Source organism: Phasianus colchicus, chromosome 32 (assembly GCF_987193195.1).
Source record: "Phasianus colchicus chromosome 32, bPhaCol1.hap1.1, whole genome shotgun sequence".
NCBI lineage: Eukaryota > Metazoa > Chordata > Aves > Galliformes > Phasianidae > Phasianus > Phasianus colchicus.
This window is the reverse complement of record NC_143467.1, coordinates 745,321-766,515: the sequence shown is the minus strand read 5'-3', so window position 1 is coordinate 766,515 and position 21,195 is coordinate 745,321. Positions and strand designations below refer to the sequence as shown.

Below are 21,195 nucleotides of genomic sequence, written 5' to 3'. Positions count from 1 at the left end.
GCACTGACCTTTCTTTTGTGCTGCGATCTGCTTGTTTAATAGCCCTGCTTCCTGCTTCTCGTCGTGCTTTACAGTCCCAATCTCTTCACCAGCACCGTGAAATGGCAGGGGTGGTACGTTCTCAGAACTGTTTGCTAGAAAACCAATGCTCTCTCTGTTTTTTATTGCAGTTGCCAGCTGCTGGTGGACCTGAACGATAAGAGAGTGACTAGAAAGATGGATTGCAGGAGGCAGTGTGATCCCACAGAGATGCGCCGAGCAGGAGGCAGGAGAAACCCGTTTGTGAATGGCCGTTTTGAGCCAAACACAGCACGTCGCGGTGCGCTGTGGAAGCACAGGATGGCTGATGATGGAAGGGACCTCTGGGTCCATCTGGTCCAGCCCTGCTCCAACAGGACCACCAGAGCTGGTGCCGGGACACATCCAGATGGGTTTGGAGATCTCCAGGAGGAGACACCGCAACCTCTCTGGTCCCTGTGGCAGTGCTGCGGCGCTTACAGTGCAGGAGTGCTCCTGATGTTTGGTGGCAACCTCTGGTCCTGGCACTGGGCTCCACTGGATGCAGCCTGGCCCCGTCCTCTCTACCCCTCCCTGCAGGGCTTGATGGCCGTGGGTGGGATCCCCCTGAGCTGCCCTTCTCCAGGCTGAGCAGCTCCCTCTCTCTCAGCCTCCTGTCATGGCAGAGGTGTTCAGTCCCTTCACCACCTTGGTAGCCCTCCATTGGACTCTTTCCAGTACGTCCAGCTGTCTCTTGTACTGGGAGCCCAGACCTGGACGCTGTTCTCCAGGTGCAGCCTCACCAGTGCCGAGCAGAGCAAAAGTAATGGTGCAGAATAATGATCCTTACCTGCTACAAGTCAGGACTGGGGCTATGATGGGAGCACACTGCTTTATGATTGACATGGAGAACTGCTAGGAAGAGGGCCTGGTGGGACTGAACAAGATGGCAGGTGGTCCAGCTTTTGTTTCACTGGAAACCAGATACTCCATGGGCAACAATGTGGAGATATGTTCTCCTTGCAGTTGTTCCCCTGTGGCTTCTTTCTGATGTGTGTGGAAACTCCCACTGGAATAGGCTGCTGCATGAGACAGAGGCCTGATACAGCATCACTTGTGTGGGTGGAGTTTTACTATCTCCTTGTCCATCTTTTATGTTTGTTTGTTTCATTTCAACTCTATGTATGTGTGCATCGGTGCGAGTCTGCCCTTGCTCAATCCTTTTCTTGTGGCCTTAGGCAACAATCAAGGGGGTCTCAAGTTTTTAGTGCTGAACAAGAAGCGCAGGCACTCAGGAAAGCCATGAAGGGCTTTGCCAAGTTGATCTCCCTCCCTCCTCAGGTCAACTTTTATTTTTTCCCCAGCACTGGGAAGGGCTGCTCTGGTGGTTTGTTAGAGGGAAGCGTAGCTGCTTGCATTGCTCTGCTGCACAACTGCCCTAAAAATCATTGGAGAGTGGAAACAGAACTGCCCTTCATGTCCCGAAATGCAGCTGCTCTGGTGGTGTGGGTCGTGGCACTTTGTGTGCATAGCTGTAGTCCTGGGGCTGTTGAGAGCTGGCTGTGTAGGGGACTGGAGGTGGCCCAAGAGCAGAGGGCACTTCTGATTCTTGTGCAAGCAGCCTGACTAGCTTTTATTTGTTTCTTGCAGGCACGGATGAAGATGCCAGCATTGATGTCTTGACCAAACTAAATGTTTCCCAAGGTCAGCGAGTTCTGATCACCTATAAGAGCACCAGTGGCAGGGTAGGTGGTCTGCAGAGATGTGTGAACGTGGTTGTGTCACTTGGGTGAAAAGCGAAAAACGACGCCATCTCCATAAGAGAAAGGTCAGCAGAGACTTTGCCTGACCAAGGCTGTTTGGTTCTTGTTCAGTTCAGAGCAGTTGTTGATGCAAGGAGGGTTGGAGCCTGAAGGGAAGTGGTGAACAGCTCAGTTCCTTCTGTCCTCAAAGGCCGTACCTTCTGCCAACTCCTTTCTCCTCTCTTGGCCTTCTAGGATTTGACTGATGACTTGAAGTCGGAGCTGAGTGGGAGTTTTGAGAGGGTGATCACTGGAATGATGACTCCCACCACCACGTATGATGTGCACGAACTAAGGAGGGCTGTGAAGGTTTGGAAGTCTTCCTTTCGTGTTGCTTAAGTTCTGGCCAAGGACTTACTGCTTTGTTATGTATGTCTTCTTATTTTACATTAACTCTTAAAGAAACCTGGTTGCACGTCACGAGCAGTTGTTGGTATCTTAAGTCTTGCCTTGGCGATTCCCTAGGGAGCAGGAACAGATGAAGGCTGCCTGATTGAAATTGTGGCTTCTCACACCAAGGAAGAGATTCGTCGCATTGATGAGAACTACAAGCTTTGTAAGTAGAGCAAAAGGCCAGGCCTTGTCCTGCTGTCTGACAGTCAGTCTGTGTGTGTGCAGGCAGACGTGAAGAGGAAGGAGTCTGGGGAGCTTTTAGGTGTGATGCACTGGCCAACCTGGGTGTTGCTGTTTGTCCAGAGAGAAGCTAGACTAGAATTTCACCAGCATCTGAGCTGGTGTAAATAAAATGGGGAAGAGCATTCTGTCTGTCAGCAGGACGTGTGGCTCTCTTGCCAGTTTCTTACTGTCTGCGCTTCTTAATTGGAGGCTGTAGCACTACTGATGATGGCTGGAGTGCTGCAGTGATGCTGAGAGCCCTGGGCTCAGTTCTGTACTTAGCAGGTTATGGCTGGCAAATGCTGTGGGCAGCACCCAGGTGGTGGCCCTGCTCCTAGCAGATGCTGTGTGTGTGTTCTTGCTAGAATGTGGCTGCTCCCTTGAGGATGACATTGTATCTGACACATTGTCCATGTTTCGAAGGGTCCTCGTGTCCCTCGCAGCAGTGAGCCACGTTGAGGGGAGAAGGGGGTGAATCTTCAGAGCTGTGGGCACAGCTCTGCACTCAGTGGTGAGGAGCTCCAGGCTGGCTTTTCCACATGGGACCCTGTGTGTCCCATGGCCTGCTCCTCTAACCCAGCTTCTGCAGGGAGGAGACTCTGACTCTGGGTGTGCATGAGTGGTGTGGGCCCTTCTTTAAACATCCCAGTAAAGTGGGTTGCTGCTTGTTTCAGAAGGAAGCCCGAAGCACACCTGAGCTGTGTTTCGCTGTGTTTGTAAGCTGGTATTCCCTTTGACAGACTCCATTATCCATCTCCAGCAGCTGGTCCTGAATGGGGAGTTCTCAGGAGTTGTTTCCAGTAGATGCTCTGGTGAACTGAGTCTTCTATCCTTGTGTCTTTGCAGGGAAACTGAGTTGAGTTAATGTATGTGGATGATGGCCTTGCTCAGCAGGATACTCAGGTGTGTAGTAACATGCTTACTTCCAACCTGTTTGTGTCTGCATGATGCATAGTGAAGAGAAGACAACGTGTGAAATGGGAATAATGGTTCTAGCCTTGTTTCCAAGTCTCTAATGAGAGGTCTTTAGCCAGGCTGGTTCCTTGGCAGGGGCAATGACTTTTGGTTGTGGGTTGCTGTGCCTGGTTGGTGCTTGTTGGAAAATATCCATGATCTAGACAAGTACGGGCCAGCAGTGCTCTAGCTCCGAGGAATTAAAGATCTCCTGTACACCCAGTCTTCTCCACGAGCCTTACTTTGCCATCCATGATGTCTGTAAGTGCCTGTACGAAGCGGGGGAGAAGAAGTGGGGAACAGATGAGGTGCAGTTAGGTCCATCCTCTGTACACGGAACAGGGATCACCTACTGAGAGGTAGGACCCCTCCGCCGTGTCCTGGGTTTTTCTTTCCTTCCTCGTTTGTGCGTGGTGCTTTTGTAGGAGCTCCGTAGGTGTTCAGTAGATGGAAACTCCTCTGAGGCAGCAGGTGTCCTGGAGAGAGCCCCATTGCACCCATTCCATTCGGGCTGTTTTATTCCCTCCTGAGACTGAAAGGGACTTCAGAAACCTAAGTACACCTGGCTGCAGCTCCAGCATGGAAAGCAGAGATCACCAAGTGATCTCCACGTCCTTGCAAAGCTCCAGCTTGTCATAATTTTCCAGGACGGTATCTCTGATAAAGCAGATTTTCTTTACAATGGCAGTGTTGGGCCTCCTGCAAGCAGGAGCGCGCAGAAAACAGTGTTCCACCTTTTATCCCCTACTGCCCAACGCTGATCTCTTTCTGCCCTGGTTCCTCATTGGCTGAGTACTGCAGGTTCACACTGTTTCGTGATGCTTCACTAATCACACATATGCCAAGTGAACACAAATCTTTGCCATCCAAACACAGATACCTTAATTGGTTAATTGCCTTCTAACCATTGCTTTCTGAACAAACATCTGGTCAGGTCAAGAGGCAGATGTGTCACCTCTCAGAAACGACTTGATTTCAGTGGCCTTAAACGGTCCCTGTGTGATGGTTATCTTCTTACTGACTCGCTGTCAAACACAGCCAGTGGATCTCTGTACGTGCAGTTTGGAGCTCCTAGCTAAAACAGACTGCACAAATGCAGATTACGGATATTCTTATCTCAGCACTCTTCTGAGATGAGCATTCCAATTACAAGACCTTCAGTCTACTGTTTAATCTGACCAGCAGGAAGACTTCACTACAGTTATTTTCCTTGATTCCTGTGCAATTTTATTTGAGAATTGGAGCTCGACCTAATTTAAACCATTTTTTGCAAAGTCTGTAAGGAAAGTTGCATTTTTGCTTATATCTTGCTGCTTTGATCCACGGTGAGTGGAAATCATAAAACAGAGTATAAAGGGAGTTTCTAAACTGCCTGTTGTTGAGTGCATTGAAGGCAACAGGAGAGCCCAGAATGTGACCTGTGAGAGTAGATGTGCCTCTGCTTCTTACTGAGTTTTGTATTGCACTTTTCTGGGTGTGCATTTCTTCTGACTCAGAAATACGAGTTACAATGAAGGTGAGGTACTTCCCAGTACATTAGAGATCTTCAACAAAAATGCATTTGGAAAACACATCATAAGCCTAAACACTGCAGAAGGACACTGACTAGGAGTCTATTTAAGAGCAATAGATTCTATCTTTGCACACAGCTGGAAAATGCTCTTTCTGCATTTCATTGATCACCATGTCAGCACCTCTAGGGATCAGCCCATCAGTTCACTGGAATAGCAGTACACTGCCAAAGTGCTGCTGTAATCCTGGAAACCACGGAATGCTCATGGATTTTGTCAGCCAATTTACAGCCTGGTTTCAACACTGCTGAATAGGCATTTGTTCTCCAGCAAAACATCTCAGAATCTGCAGAACGTTGCTAGTAACAGCAGTGGAACAGGGAGGAATGGTGAGAACAGATTTCTGCTTAGAATGCTTTCCAATTTAATACTTAATGCATCTTATTGTCACTTTCATAGGATTATCATGAACTCTAGATATGCAGTTGAAAAAGCTAAATGAGACAGCAGAACTGAATCACAAGCACAGGAAACAGGTTCTGCGTTCATTTTCTTGCATGTCTGTCCTGCTGGCATGTTCGTTGTACTTTCTACCATTTCAGAACCACAGGAACTCCAACAGCCTGAAAAACAAGAGTCCAAACCCTTGTCTTTGGAAGGCCCACCCAGTTACCCAACCCCCAAGCAAAGAAAAAGAAGAACCAAGGCCTCACTCACCACACACACTCAAGTCAGTCAGCCCTGAACTAAAAGCTACCTTTTTCATGCACCTCCACATGTGTGTGGGAGAAAAGCACTCTGGGCATTCAGCAGATTGCTTCCTTCCTTTTGATCACTCGGGCTGTCTGGTGAGAAGCCTGATAATCGTTTACACCAAGAAATGGAGCAAATTCACAGTCCATGCACACAGTCCTCTTCTGTTGCCGTGGCATCCACAAACTGCAGTAAGGTTCCACCCTGGGATGGAGGCACCCAAGTCTCAGGCTCACGAGTTGACCAGTTCTCACAGATCACTGGGCTGTTCTCACAGCCCTGGCTAACACTGTCCAGGGTAACTGGCTCTTTTCTCCCCGTATTGGGGTTCTCCTCTTCCAAGGCAAATGGTTTTAGGTTGCATTTGGTCAAAGCAGGCAAAAATAAAATAATAAAAAGGCATCCTTCAAATCCAGAAGGGAAACTCCACCTCCTCATTCATAAGTTGGTTAATGAAGTGTATGGATTTGCTACCGCTGGGTGCATACATTCAGCAGTCCTATCACTTGCCCTCAAGTCTTGTACCAAACTGCAGCTCTTGCCATCCAGTTTTTCATCGGCAGGATTGGGGTGCTGTGTTTGGACTCACATTCAGTTAGCAATCCTAACTCCAAAAGTTATTTATGATTTCTGTCCTTCTACAGTCTCGTATCCTCAGAGGGCACTGCTTTACGCTGACTGGGCTGGCTCCTGCTTTTAACTTCACTTCCTCTGGGGCTGCATTTTGGCTCTGCCAGGCATCCCTGATAGCCACACTCCTAAGTAATTAGGATTTAAGATCTCGGTAACTTCTGGGGGTACAACCTTGTTTTTCCCAGTTTGTGTTAAAGCCAGAGGAGGAGGAGATGGCGGGGAGGGAATGGGGGGCAATGGGCGATGGGGAGATGGAAGGGTTGGAGTGGGGCATGTAGGGGTTGGAGGTGGGAGGATGGGGGGGAGGAGAGTGGGATGAAGAAGAGAGGTGAAAGGATGGACGGAGAAGAGGATGGATGGAGAACGTGGAAGGAGGGGTGGACAGAAGTGAAGGGATGGATAAGGGGAGGGATGGAGAGCAAGGAAGGAGGGAGGGACACGCACCAGGCCACGTGCTTGGCTCACGTGCTTGGACAGAGAAGGACCACGGCATCCCTGCTGCAAAGGGCACTTTTCCTCTCTCCTGCTTTGGTTCTCACCTGGCTCTGCAGGGTTTCTTCCACTCCATACCCGCTCATCCAAAGCGTCATGCAGAGCCAACGTGGAAAACCTGCTTGCAAAACAAGTCTTGGCACCAACAAGATGAACTGCCAAGCTCAGCTCTCACTACAGAACCAGTTACTTGTGACTACAGCTACAACTATCAGCCCCCATCAAACTGGCTAAACTGCTTCTTCCATCCCAGGATCACTCATCAGTCAGGGGCCTCAGGTAACTGCTACACAGTAAGCTTTCATATTTGCCTGCCCTGAATTTGTTGCAATCCACTGTTTTTAATTGTTATTATTCAGCTCATTTCTTTCTTCACTTAACTCATTTTCATTATTATGTATTTATTTATTTTTAACAACCCTTCCCACCCAATACCCATCCAAGCCCCAGCTTACCTTTCCTGCTCTTCACTGACTTCTTGACTCTCTTGGCTTTTGCTGCTACTCTCACCTTGCTTTCCTTTGCAGTGCCATGCATTGCTCTCTCTCTATTTGTTGCCACCCATTCTTTTCTTCGGTGGTGTTCTTTACTTCTTACTTGACTTCTTTTGTCTTTTCGCTTTACCTTTTGTCTCTTTGCTTTATTTGGTTTTCCTTTTTGTCTTTTTTCATATATTATTTTTCTTTTTCTTCTTTTCTCTTTTTTCTCTTTTTCTTTTTTTTTTCTCATTTTTTTTCCATTTTTTTTCTCATTTTTTTCCTGTTTTTTTTTTTTTTTTTAAATCATAGGTTTTCCTTTAAGCCCCCCTTCATTTCCTCTTCTCCCATCCCCTCCCCTCTTTTCTCCCTTACCCTTACCTCCCTTGCTCCTCCCCTTCCCCCTGCCTTAGCCTACCATTACCTTCCCTGCCTTTCACTTACCTTCTCCTCACTTCCTCCTCCTTGATGCTCTTGGCTTTTGCTGCTACCTTGATGCCCAATCTCAACACTTGCCTGCTCTGCTCGCTGCTCTGCCAAATGGATTAAAGTTTACAATAGCAGTTTGAGAGCTGAGAGACTGTGAGAAAATAAATAGAAGCATTCATCTTCTATACGTCAAATAAGTACAAAAGTGATGAAGCTAAATGTAACACACATTATATTAATTGACTGATATTAATAAAGGGACATTCACTTTTGAAATACTCAACTACATTTCCATTAGTTGGTACTAGAGATCACGTCTGGACCACAGCTGCCCTAGGGATCTGAAAGGCACCTAAGATTTGTGCACTGTAGTTCTGAACTCTATTCAAGAGCCCAGCGAAGCTGAGATGATGGACAGCCGGGCTTAAAATGCTGCAGTATCGTACTGATACAAGAATTTCCTGCCTCTGTTTAATCAGGAGCAGGATTATTTCACAGTAGCATTTCAATTAGTTTACTTCTAGAGCTTTCTGACAGACGTGGGTTTTAGAGAGGGATTTGAAGGAGAGTACAGTACCTGGCAAACAGACACGGTACCTAACGACCATGGAATCTAACATGCAGGAGTTTGCCATCAGACACAAGTTCCTGAATCACGCAGCAAAATCCAGAAGCAGTGCAAAGCTCTTCATTCACACTTAAGGTATGTAACTTCTGAAGAGTTGTTACGTGCCCTTAACACCTGGGCACAGAATTGTACTTCTGTGCCTACTCACCATGAAATGCCTCCACTGCTGCTTCTGGTCAGCTTAAGGCCTCTTTGGTTAGAGACTGAATCCAACGTGCTGGCTCTGTTTTACTTATGCACAGCAGGTTCTGAAGGGCAACCAGAAACGTGAACAGAGGTTATGTTGGAAGCAAAAAAGCAGCAACAGAGCTTCCAGCGCACAGGCAAACCAAATGCACGCTTGGATTCCCTTTTTGCACAAATAGAAGCTAAGAAAATAAACTGAAATTATTCCCAGTATTTATTTCCTTCTCAATGAAAATTTGAGCTAGGTAACTTGACAGATTCCTTTACCTGTGTCTTCCACAGGTGTTTTTCTTTTCTTTCTTCTTTCTTTTTTTGTTTCTTTGTTGCATTTTTCTTCCTTCCCTTCCTCTCCCTGCAGACTCCCCAGGATATTTCAGCAGTCCGGAAAGAAAAGGGCTTCAGGTGCTTATCTTTGAAAGCTCGAGGATGAGTGAATTTGAAATTGTACAACTGGTTTCTAAAGAGCTGACCACATAGAGACACAAAGCTTTAAACACGGCTGTGAAAACCAACTCTGCCAACAAACATATGGGTTTTGGAGTACTCAATAAAAATAACTAAATCACAGAATGGTTGAGGTTGGAGACACCTCTGGATCCTTGTGCTCAGCAGACTCAGGGCAGGGTTCCTGGGACCACGTCTAGACTGCTTTTGGAGATCCCCACGGATCCACCCCACAACCTCTCCAGGCAGCCTTTGCCACTGCTCTGACATCTGCACAGCACAGAAGTGCTTCCTGCTGGTCAGACAGAACCTGTGTTCCAGGTTGTGCCTACTGCCTCTTGTCCTGGCACTGGGCACCACCCAAATGAGCCTGTCTCTGACCTCTCTGCACGCTCTCTTCAGGCCTCTATAGACATTCCACACGGAGACATCCCAACTCTCTCAGCCTTGCCTCCTACAAGGGGCGCTCCAGGGCTTTCATCACCTTGGTAGCCCTGTTTTGGAGTCTTTCTTCTTCGTTCACGTGTCTTTTATACTGGGGAGTCAGAATTGGACCCAGTGCTTCAGGTGCAGACTCACCAACACTGAGCATAGGGGAAGAATCACCTCCCAGCACTCACAGGCAATATTCTGCCTAATGCAGCCAGGAAGCCATCAGCCTTCTTAGCGGCAAGGACACAGTGCTAGCTCACGTTCCACTTGGTGTCCACCAGGAGCCCCAGGCTCTTTCCTGCAGAGCTGCTCTCCAGCCGAGTGCCACCAGCATACACTGGTGCCTGGGCTGGTTTCGCCCCAGATGCAGGACTCTGCACTTCTCAAGGAACTCCATGAGACTCTCTATAATGAAGTTACCCCTGGAGGGATCCTGTTTTAGCAGGGGGGTTGGACTAGGCGATCTCCAGAGGTTCTTTCCAGCCCCTACAGTTCTACGATTCCGTGATCCTGTGTCAGCCACCTCACAGCCTGCTGAGTGCACTCTGGATGGCTGCATGGCCTCTGCTCAGTCAGTCACTGCCCCCACTTTTGGGACAGCTGGCACCTCCGGAGGGTTCACTCTGCCCTGCTATCCAGATCCTGAGGGAAGATATTAGAACAGGACCCACTACTGACCTCTCAGGAACTCCTGTCATTCATGGCCTCCAGCATGACTTACATCACTGAAATCCTCTTAAATAACCTTTTCTTTTTAAACATTCCCCGCTTATACTTTCTTAGAGGTATATGACTTCGTTTACTTCAAAGTCAGACTCCCTCATTGGTTCACAGCAGCTCCAAGCAAGAGGGATCATGACAGTGCAGGGCCCAGCAGTACACAGTCCTTTCTACTTGGCTCCTTGTGTGAATTCGCTCTCCAACAACAGCCAGCAAGCTAAACACAACAACAAACTATTCCACCCAGAGGTTCCCAGACTCTTCAGGTTATTACCAACTCCAACAACATAAAATTAAGAACAATAATAAAACATACCCTCTTCATTTATGGCATCTTTAGGCAGAATCAGCAATGCATTTATTTACTCACATAGTCATTAAACAGCACGGAGCTGCCTGCTGCACTTCCAGCCCCAGTTTGCTTTAACTATTTTAGCCTACACAACAACACAGGCAGTCATCAGCACAACGATCTTCAGGTAAGAGTAGAAGAGGGAAAGAGACAAAAGTCCCACGAAAGAACAAACAGAAAGCCTAGGCAGACAGACAGTGCTACAGCACTGCAGCTCACAACACCTCCTTACCCACAGAGGCTCTCCCCTCCCCCCTTCCTCAACACGATTCAATCAAATCCCAGGCTCCTCCCCTAAAATGAGCTACAATTAATCCATGTCACAGAAAACAGTTGCCAATACAAGGCTTGTGCTGTCAGCTCATGGCACCAACAGTCCTTCCAACACAGCATTTCCACTGCCAAACCTAACTGATTTCTCAACTGCAGTGCCCTTTCAGAAGGTATTACCCCCAAAAGGAAAAGAACTCAATCCAGAACACAAAGACAACACTGCTGAACCCATTCTGAAGACCAGGCACACACAACACAACAAAGAACACACCTCCATGCAGAGAGCCCTTACAGGGGGCAGCCAGCCCTGAAATGAGGTTAGGGAGGGGTGGCACCAGGCTCCACCCCTTTGCCAGACAGGTGAATTGCTTCCACCTGTCCTCCCCAGCAGAACAAGGGCTCATGAAGATGAAAGAGCAGTTGGCTGGGGAGGGGGACCTACATTGGCAGCTTGGGCTGGGCTGATGTGATCTTTTCTTCTTAGTCCTCTGCCTGAGGAGTTTGAGTGATCCACAAGGCAGATGTGGCAGCCCTGGCTGGTCTGCCTTGGGGCTGCGTGGAGCGGCTGCACTCAGCCCTTGAGGGAGATCCGGAATCTTTGGTAAAGCTGGCTGACTGGCTGGGGAACCCTTCCGAGGCCTGAAGCCTCCTGGCCGGCCAGTTGGGCCAGGCCGAAAGCCGGCTGGCCGGTCAGAAAGGCACTGACAGGCCAAAAGCTGGCAGACCAGCTGGCCTGGGAGGCCTGGCCAGGCCAATAGCCAACCGACCAGGGGGACCCTGCCAGGAAAAGAGCCGGCTGGTCGGCCTGAGACCCTGCCAGGCCAATAGCTCGCTGGCCCGCCAAAATGGGGAACCCTGCCAGGCCAAAACCTGGCAAGCTGACTGACTCGGGTTGCACTGCCAGGCCATAAGACTCCCGGCCGGCCAGGGGGCCCTGCCAAGCAAAAGCCGGCTGGCCTGTCAGGCGCTGCTTGCAAAAAGCTGGCAGGTCGGCCAGGGGGGCCCAGCCAGGCCAAAAGATGTCAGGCTGACTGACCCAGGTAGTCCTGCCACGCTATCCCGGCCGGCTGGGAGAACGTACCAGGCCAAAAGCTGGCCAGCCAGGGTCCCAGCCAGGCCAAAAGCAGGCCAGCGGCTTGAGAGGGCCGTGCCGGGCCAAAGGCTGGCCAGCCAGCCCAGCAGATGCTGCCAGGCCCAGAGCCGGCCAACCGGCTGGCCAGGGGGGCCCTGTGAGGTTTAAAATGGGCTAGCCCTTGAGACCCTGCCAGGCCAAAAGCTGGCCGGCCAGGTCAAAAGCTGGACCAAGGCGTTGGTAGGATGTGTACTTCCTGTGGTCTGGGGCTTTGGTCTTCAGAGGCTGACACTTGGCAGACCCCGTTTCTTCTCTTATCAGTGGCAGCAATCCAGAGCGGGTGATGCAAGTCTCCTCAGGCAGGCTGGTTTCCCCACGACGTGGTGATGCTGCCATCTGCTTCAGTGCATCCAGCACTGGCCTGATCTTCCTTACCCTCTGCCTGAGAAGTTTCACTGAGTCGCAAGCCAGTGGGAGCCTGGATGGTCTGCCTTGAGGCTCCGTAGACAGGCAGGACTCAGCCCTTGAGGAAGATCTTCTTGACTCATTTATGAAAGTTGTTGTCTGCCTCAAGGTGATGTGATGGTGTGAGGCCTTGGCTTTCTGCAATTTGGGCACAGCACCCTCACAGTGGGATTTTTCTGCTCCCTGGTCTTCACCAGGGAAGCTCACACGTTTTGCAGCCCTGGGAGCCCCGGCCAGGCCAATAGGTGGCCAACCGTGGGGACACAACCAGGAAAAAAGACGGCTGGCCAGCCAGACACCCTGCCAGGCCAATAGCTGGCTGGCCAGCTGGCCGAGGAAGCCGTGCCAGGCCAAAAGCTGGCAAGCCAACTGACCCAGGTAGCCCTGCTAGGCCCTGAGCATGCCAGCCAACCTGGGGGTACCTGCCAGGTTAAACGCCTGCTGGCCGGGCGGGGGGGGCCAGCAGGGTTAAAAGACAGTTGATCGGCTGGCCTGGGTAATCCTGCCTGGCCAGAAGCATCCTGGCAGCCCGGGTGTGCCCTACCAGGCCAATAGCTGGTTGGCCAGCCAAAATGGGGTAAGACCCACCTGGCCAAAAGCCGTCCTGCCAACTGACCCAGGTAGCATTGCCAGGCCAGAAGACTTCCAGCTGACCAGGATGCCCTGCCAGGCCAGAACCCACCAGGCTGGCCTGTGGGGCCCTGCCAGGCCTAAAGCCAGCTGGCTGGGTGGGCCCTGCCAGGCCGAATCCCCTTAGCCCTCTGCCTGAAAAGCTTCAGTGATTCGGAAGCCGGAAGATTCAGCCTGCATGGTCTGCCCTGGGATTCCGTGTACAGGGTGGACTCGGCCCTGGGGAAGATCCGGAATCCTTGTTATAAACTGGCTAGGTGGTCGGAAGGGCCCGACCAGACCAAAGGCCAGATGGCCCTGCCAGGTTAAAAGCTGGCAGGCCAGTCGGGGGGCCAGAAGACTCCCAGCCGGCCTGGGGGGCCCTGCCGGGTCAAAAGCCGATAAGCTTGTGGCCCAGATAAGACAAAAGAGACGCTGGATTTCCTTTGGCATCAAGTAAAGCACCGTGAGACGCTCTGATGCCCTCTCACAATTCCTTCTCCCTCCACCAGCACAAGAGCTGGCGTCAAAAGACGCAATGACACTGTCACAGGCGTTCTGGAGATTTTTAAGGGATAGGCCATGGTAAGGCTTTATTGACAGTTTTGCCCCTCTACATTTCACCCTAGATCTCCTTGTTTGGCCTGGGGAAGGGAAGGCAGCGGGGTGACCTCATTGCAGCCTTCCGTTACGTAAAGGGAGCCTACAAACAGGAGGGGAGTCAACTCTGTGATAGTGTAGCTACTGTCAGGCCAAGGGGAAGCGGTTTTGAGTTGAGGATGTCAGATTGGCTTGTTCTTTCCAGAGAGAGTGGAGAGATGCTGGAAGCGGATGCCCAGAGATGTCAGTTGTGGATGCCCCGTCCCTGGAGGTGTTCAAGGCCAGGTTGGATGGGGCCCTGGGCAGCCTGGTTTAGGAGTAGATATGATGCAGATGGGATTGATGCATCTGTGTTGCAGCCTCCATTGTTGCTCTGTCTGTCCTGGGCACCCCATGCTCGCATCAGCGTGGGTAGGGTGTGTGTGCCCTTCCTGCGGAGTGGGGCTTTGGTCTTTGGAGGCTGACACGTGGGAGACCCCGTTTCTTCTCTTATCGGTGGCAGCAATCCAGAGCGGTTGATGCAAGACTCCTCAGGCAGGCTGGTTTCCCCACGAAGTGGTGATGCTGCCATCTGCTTCAGTGCGTCCAGCACTGGCCTGATCTTTCTTGCCCTCTGCCTGAGAAGTTTCGCTGAGTCACATGCCAGAAGTGGGAGCCGGGATGGTCTGCCTTGAGGCTCCATAGACTCAGCCCTCGAGGAAGATCTTCTCGACTCACTTCTGAAAGGTGTTGTTGGCCTGAAGGTGATGTGATGGGGTGAGGCCTTGGCTGTCTGCAGTTTTCGCACCGCACGCTCACGATGGGCTTTTCCTGCTTCCTGCACTTCATCAAGGAAGCGCACGTGTTTGGTTCCCGGTGCTCGGCGCAGGTCTTGTTGGCTTGATGTGCCTGCTTCCCCCTGCAGGTCAGAACGCTGAGGGGAGGCAGCCATTTCTCTGCCTCTCTTTATCCCTTCCCTACAAGTCGCCCAGCTGCAGTGTTTTGCTCCTAAGCTATGCCAGCACCTCCCCAAAAGCCCTTGTCTTCCCACCAGGGATCTAAAGGAGCAGCGAGCTGGAAGGAAAGAGTCTCCTCTCTGGCCTCACACTTAGCTACACCTTTGAGCTGCTGCAAAACCGTGGGCTTTGCTATGCTCTGCGTGTCACCGGAAGAGAGCACCGCATTGGAAAATGAGGAACTCGGGGTCCCAGGGCTCCAAGGAACGTAGCCACCCCATCTGTCAGAGCCAAGGGGTCTTGGAAGAGTCCCCATCGTCCCTCTGCTTCTCTTCAAGGAGATGGCACTGTCTCGCTGCTATTATCAGAGCGAGAGGAGCTGCTAATCTACGTATACCTGACGGTGAGATTAATACACAAAGGGTAGATGTTAGCCCGTCCAGTTTATTGCAAATGCTGGTCATCTGGGGAGATGGGGAAGGGAAGACGGGCGATAGAAAAGATGGTTCAGATGTTGATCTCCAGATGTTGATCTTCAGTGGTGGGTCTTGAAGGGTTGCTGTTTGGTTGACGACTGCACAAACTTATTTCTAAGTCCAAAAGTGGTTGAGTCAGCCTTCCTTGGAGTGGCAGCTTCTGGCCTTAGGATCTCAGCAGAAACTCCTTTGTTCCCACCTCCCGGGCCTTGCCAGCAGATCAGATGGAGCAGGGAGGTGCCCACCTGCATCCTGTTTTTCATGAGATACGATGGTGTCCTTCCCCACTTCTCCCATACCAAGCTGGAGTTTCTGGTCACAGGCCAGATACTCTGCCAGTAAACACTCCTGAGCCCTCTTCTGAAGGCAAACAGCTCCCAAGAAATGCTTTGAAATGTAAAATTGTCCACAAATGGATGTTGGTTGCTGCCACATGGACACTTCTCACCTGCTGCAGAAGTCAGCGTCTTACTGCAAGAAGTGCCTGAGAAAGCAAACTTTCAGCCACCAACAAAGAAGGGTTCAGGCAGGCACCCAGGAATGGCACAGACAGGAATTGCAAACCTGTCTGTCAGCCTCAGGTGGGGCTCTGCTCCTCCTGGGCACCCCACGCCCTGCTCAGCGTGGGCAGGACTGGACAGGACATCCCCCGCCTGGGGAGCTCCACTTTGATTGGTGGCAGAGTCTGCAGAGATCCAGTCCTCTTGTGCATCTTTGATCCTTTTCTTATGGTGGAGCACGTTCCCTTCTCTTCCTGGGGCTCCTCTTGGGCAGAAGATGCCCCCGGGATCGCTGGCAGCTGACTGAAAGGACAGAGTGGGAGAGGTCTGCCTGAGTGGGGGATGGCTTTGGGGCCGTATCCTGCAACCCCGAGCCAGGACCCCTGGCTGCAACGCAGCCTTCCCTACACATAGCTCTCGGGTTGCACTGGTGCTTTCCTGAGGGCTGGAGAGGGGCCAGTCCTGTGAGGTGGGGGCTCCCAGCAGCCCCATCCCACCCCTCCACTGCTGCATTCACGTGCCCTGGACAGTGCCTGCCTGGCATTGGGGAATGGGCTCTTGTTGGGGTGGGGAAACACAGCGTGCAGATCTGTACCCTGAGCCTGCAGTCTCACCTTGCCTTCCTCTTGTCCTCGCTTGTTCCCTCCTCAGACTCCACTACAGAGGTGATGTGGATCCAGCTGGGGAGGGGATGCAGTTCAGGAAATTTCCCTGCAATTGAGAAGGACAGATCTCGTCAGAGGAGACTGACTGTGGACCTGCTGGCCCGGTGACACACAGGGGTGCTCAGGTCTCTCCCAAAGCACCCGAGAGGGCTGCTCTGCCCCCCTTGCAGATGCAGTCTCCCTCTGTGCCCTCCGTGCCTCGTGCCCAGCTCCTCCTCCCCAGGCTGCAGCTCTGTTTTGGGACTGCATTAAGGGCTTTGCTTTGGGAAAGAGGAGCTGGGTGGCGCCTGTGCGGTGACAGTGTCTTTTGGGGGCTCATTTCCTGGGGGAAAGGACAGGGCCGAGGACCCCCCGTGCTCTTGCCATCCCCTGGGATGGGAGCACTTGTGGGAACGTGGCAGCCAGCATCGCAGATTTGATGAGGACGACGTGTGGTCGGGAGGAGAGGCAGTGCTGAGCTGGTGCGAATGGTTTCACAAGTCAGATCCTGTGGGTGATGGTGGGATGGGGATTTTGCCATCACGTGTTGGTTGCGTGTGGTATAGAGAGGGACTGGCAGCTGCTTTACCTTTCTTCCCCCGGCCAAGACGTAGCAAAGGGACTTTTGAGGCCTTGCAGGGTTTCCCGGGCGGTGGTTTGGGCGCAAACTCCCGTTTAAACCTGTACAAAAGGAGAAGACGCGGTGTGAGCCAGGGCTCCGGCGGCCCTTTCTGCTGGCTGGGATCACCCTGCTCACAGGCAGATTCTCACATCGCCTGAAGGCCATCCTTCCCCAGGATCGACTGAGCCCCAGAACCAAGGACTGTCCTGGGAAACGGAGTCACCCGGCCACAATGGGATGAAAATGTCACCTACATCCCTTCATCTCTTCCCCCAGATCTACCTCTCGAGAGAAGGTCAGCCTTCCCTGAGTTCCCTAAGCACCGTGACCTGTGACCTGAGGTGTTAGCGAGCACCAGGGGAGCCTGGCACGCTGCCTCTAAGAAAGCATGGAGTGTGGAGCAGGGTGGATTCGCGTGGCCACATTCCATGACCGCTCTGCAAGGATGGGGACTTGATGACGCTATTGGAGCAGATAAGCTACCCTGTTTTCCTGGCCCACCCTGAGCCAAGGCTTTCCACCTTACATGTTTTCAAGTACACTCTGCAGGACAAAGGTATATTTGACTTGGGAGACTCAAGCTCTACCCGAAAGTAAGAAGTGGTATAAAACGGCATGAGAGAGAAGGAATACGGGGGGGTGGAAGGATGCCGTAGGCAAGTGGGGAAGCAGGGGCTGCAGCCACAAACATCCTCACCTGGGAAAGACGATGACTCGGCCTGAGGAGGTCAGCGAGGCTACAGCTGCCATCCGAGACTCCAGCATGTTCAGCAGCCAGGGGACCTGCAGGGGAGGAGCAGGGGAGGATGCGGGACGTCCTCGTCACGGCTGAGGCACTGGGGACACGAGGAGCTGACGGCAGCACAGCTCTCGCACGGCCCAAGCAGCCGGCCAGCGCCTGGTGAGCCATGTGCAGGCAGCTCTGGGCTCGTGGGACTGCCCAGGCCACGGAGAAACCTACAGCTCACCTTGAAAACAACTTTCTCTAGGTTCTCCTTCCCGCTGATCCTCTCCAGGAAGTCGTAGTAGAACTTGACGTGGACTCTCGTTCCCTCGATGAGGAGCACTCCGATGTCCTTCAGGACAAAGGCGATGTTCTCCCCCTTCTTCAGGCAGTGGGAGACGAGGGACGTGGTGCCGAATATGCAGGCCTTCGCAGTCTGCCGGCTCACAGATGCGGCCGCGGCCACCTGAGAGTATTTGAGGGCCTCCACCTCCTTATGGCCTGGAAAATCACACGGCAGAGTTTGTCATGCGGCGGCTCTTCCACGGCTGCTTCCCAAGTGCTGCTTCTTGCAGTCACCACCCAGGACAGCCCCATATTTGCACGGACTCCATGCAGGGTGGGTGAGGTTTGCTTTTGCAATGGATGGCTCCATTCGTCCTGTCTGTGCAGCAAGAAGGGGTTTAAGCCTCCTCGTACCTGGCAGGTAATCCTTGTTATCCGCGAGGTTACGGATGCCCGCAAGGTTCCTGGCCAGGTGAAACGCAGGCCACTGAAGAGTCATGGTTCCATCCTCAGCCTCGATCCGCTCGGAGGCAATGCTGAAGGAACCGAGGGTGGGAATTCGGACTCCCTGCACGTGGAAGAGAAGGGAAGGGCTGAAGTGTGAAGGCTGGAGGAAGAGCTGAAGGTTGCCCCGTCCACGGACGGTGCTTTGGGTCCTGCTGTGCCCTCTCCCACTGTTCGGAAGCTCAGGCAGGGCGGTGGGAGAGCTTTGGGAAGGAGCTGCCCGCTCCTCCCCCTCCCTTCGCCCTCCAAAAACGCGGCACAGCAGTCAGGGCAGAAGCAGCCTCGTGGAATCCAGAAGCTTGCAGAGCTTGTGAGCAGCCCCAGCACACTTGGTGCAGTCATACCACGCATGCGGGAGGCCCACTGGTACCCGAGAGGCATTTTGGGGGTGAATAACCTGCTTTCTGTGGAGGGGAAGAGTCATTGCGTTCTGTGGCCCAAGGCGAGGGGACTCCCCACCCCTGCAAGCAGACAAGTGGGAAGAAGGCGCCGACCCACCTTGCGCAGCAGGAGCTGCTCTTGGACATAGACGGCCACCGCATCCCAGACAGCAACTTGCTCTGCAGGGCAAAGGAAAAGCAGGTCACGCTCTGCTTCTGCCGCTTCTCCTGCTGGCTCAGGGCAGGAGGGAGGTGGCAGATGGAAAATGTCGTCCCTGTCCCCAGCCCCACACGGAGGCAGCCCTGAGACGGTCCCCGTGCCGGCTGTGGGCCCGCGTACCTTTGGCGGTGACCTCTGGCATTCTGTAGCCCCGCTGTGTGGCGGGGCCATCCTCCCAGAATTTCATCTCGGTCTGCTTCACACCAGCGCGATGCTCCCTGTTGGCAACAGCCATGCCGGAGCTCATCCTTCAGATGCGTCTGCTCTCTGCCAGATGCTCCTTCAGGATGCAGGACCCACCTCCGTGCTCCGCCTTCATACCCCTCCTGGGTGCCCGTGTCACAAACGTCGCCACGGCGACGTGATGACAGTGTGGCAGGTGCTGGCTGCTGCCCATTGTGATGCTGGCACCAGCAGCCTGCTGCCCGGCCCGGCTGGGGGTGCTGAGCCCTCTCTGTTTTCTCTCTCTTTTCTTTGCTCTCCATGCAGTATTACTTGTTTTCCTTTAGTGGCCGTTGCCCGAATTGCTCTTCAAGTAGGGGATACAGAAACAAGTACTGTTCCAAAGTACTCTACCCGTAACGCTGATGACCTGTGGTCAGAAAGTTGCTTCGTTTTGCCTGGAAGTCGTTGATTCCTTGTTAGAACGCTGCATAAATTAGCCGGCATTGATCCCCTGCGTCACTGCCGGGCAGGGAGGGCTTTGTTTGGGGGATCCCAGGGATTCGCTTTCCTCACAGCCTTCCAAGCGGGATGAAACATTTCGCGTGGACACTGTGGGCAGGATCACCTGAAGGAAGGGAAGAGGAACGTAGAGGGGATATCGGCTGAGTTGAGAAAGCGGGACGTTGGATTGGACGGTATCGGATTTGTGAGCAGAAGGTAGAAGCCAGAATCATAGGGGTTGGAAGGTCCCCAAGTCCACCACCCCTGCCAAAACAGGTTCCCAGCAGTAGGTTGCCAACTCTCACTTGTATTTGTACAATTTCTGAGCGGATGTCACTCTGTGGTGTCTGTGGGAATGGAATGTTGTTTCTGCATTGGATACTAAGAAGGGCAACTGGTTGAAGAAGAAGAGCTTTCCTCCTTCTGAGCTTATCTCTATGCAAGGGAGGTCAAGCAGATATCCAGAAACAATAACCAAGTGTGGAGTGAGGGTCAGAAGTTAATTAATTAATTAGAAGTTTACGCTTAGCCAGCAGAGATCTCTGTTTGTCCAGTGTTTGTATGTTTAGAGAAGCGTAGAGAAGATTGGGAACCTAAAGTACTCAGCCAGTGAGGAAGTGGGGGAGAAAGAGAGAAGCATCGGGCAATAGGGAATGAAAGATGTAATGCTGTTTTCTGAGTGCTGTCCTGCTTGCAGGAGGCCCACCATTGCAATTGCGAATAAAAGCTGCTTTATCAGAGATACCGTGCTGATAAATAGTTTGGATATTTCCAACGTACCTGTGGTGGAAGAGGAAGTGATCAGGGAATGCTCAAGCAAACAGGATGCAGGGAATCCTGATTGGAAAGGAACCACACGGGTGATGGAATCATTGAATAGCTTGGATTGGTCGGGACCTTCAAGCCCATCAAGTTCCACCCCCTGTGTCATTGTCAGAGTTGCCACCCAGGAAATCAGGCTGTGCAGGGCTCCGTGGGACCTTGCCTTGGACATGGGGCATCCACAGCTCCTCTGGGCAATCTGTTCCATTGCCTCCCAACCTGATGTTAAGAACACTAGGAATTTCCTCCTAACTTTTAAGTCTAATCTAACTTTCTCTTTTGGTGTGTAACCATTTCCCTTTGGCCTATCACTGTCAAGCTGTGCAAAAAGTGAGTTGGGATAGGTCACCCAACAAACTCTACAATCTGCGCCCATGGAGGTTTTCCAAGGTCAACAGGGTCAGGATGTGAACACGCTGTTCTGGCCCAGTTCTGGCAGGTTGGACAGCACACATTCCCAGAGTTCCCTTCCAGCCTGGATTACCTGGTGATCCTACGACCTCACGGTCTGTTGCTGATGGGAAGAGAGCAGATGTTTAGGGGGCATGGAAAATCCTGTGGTGATCACCATCCAAGAAAAGATTTAAAAAAGAAGAGAGTTATCAGAACCTCATGTGAATCATTCAGTGCAGAGATTGAGGGACATCATGGCTAATCTGTTCAGGGACAGTCAGGGGCTACCTGGCAGCATGCAAGTCAAAATAGATGGGTTTTGTTGTTGTTGTTCTGTTTTGTTTGTTTCTTTGTTGGTTTTGAGGCTGTAGGTGTGAAAGGTGTTATGTAATGTCAATAAAACCGGAACAAAGAATTGAAGAGAAAGATCAGATCAAAGAAAATGTGCCAACACACGTTTCAATTTCTATAGTGCTTTGGGGCCTGGTTTCTCTCCTTATTGGAAATACTAGTCTTTGAGGAGATTGATTGTGTCACTGTTTCCCAGAACTGTGTTTGGAGGACACAAAAGCATTCAGGTG

At 51.9% G+C, this 21,195-nt stretch overlaps 1 protein-coding gene across 8 annotated transcripts in view; it reads left to right on the top strand.

Annotated features, from left to right (window-relative positions):
• Positions 1 to 21,195, top strand: part of LOC149913972 (annexin A4-like) — a 71,891-nt gene that overhangs the window by 1,122 nt on the left and 49,574 nt on the right. For 3 of the 8 annotated variants that reach the window (XM_090128012.1, XM_090128014.1, XM_090128018.1), the window contains exon 2: positions 1,648 to 1,742. In XM_090128012.1, the coding sequence (XP_089984138.1) occupies positions 1,648 to 1,742 (95 nt within the window). Of the gene's footprint in view, positions 1 to 170; positions 935 to 1,647; positions 1,743 to 1,994; positions 2,356 to 3,260; positions 3,296 to 21,195 lie in introns of those variants that run through there. The other 5 variants (XM_090128011.1, XM_090128017.1, XM_090128016.1 and 2 more) reach the window with 5 other exon arrangements.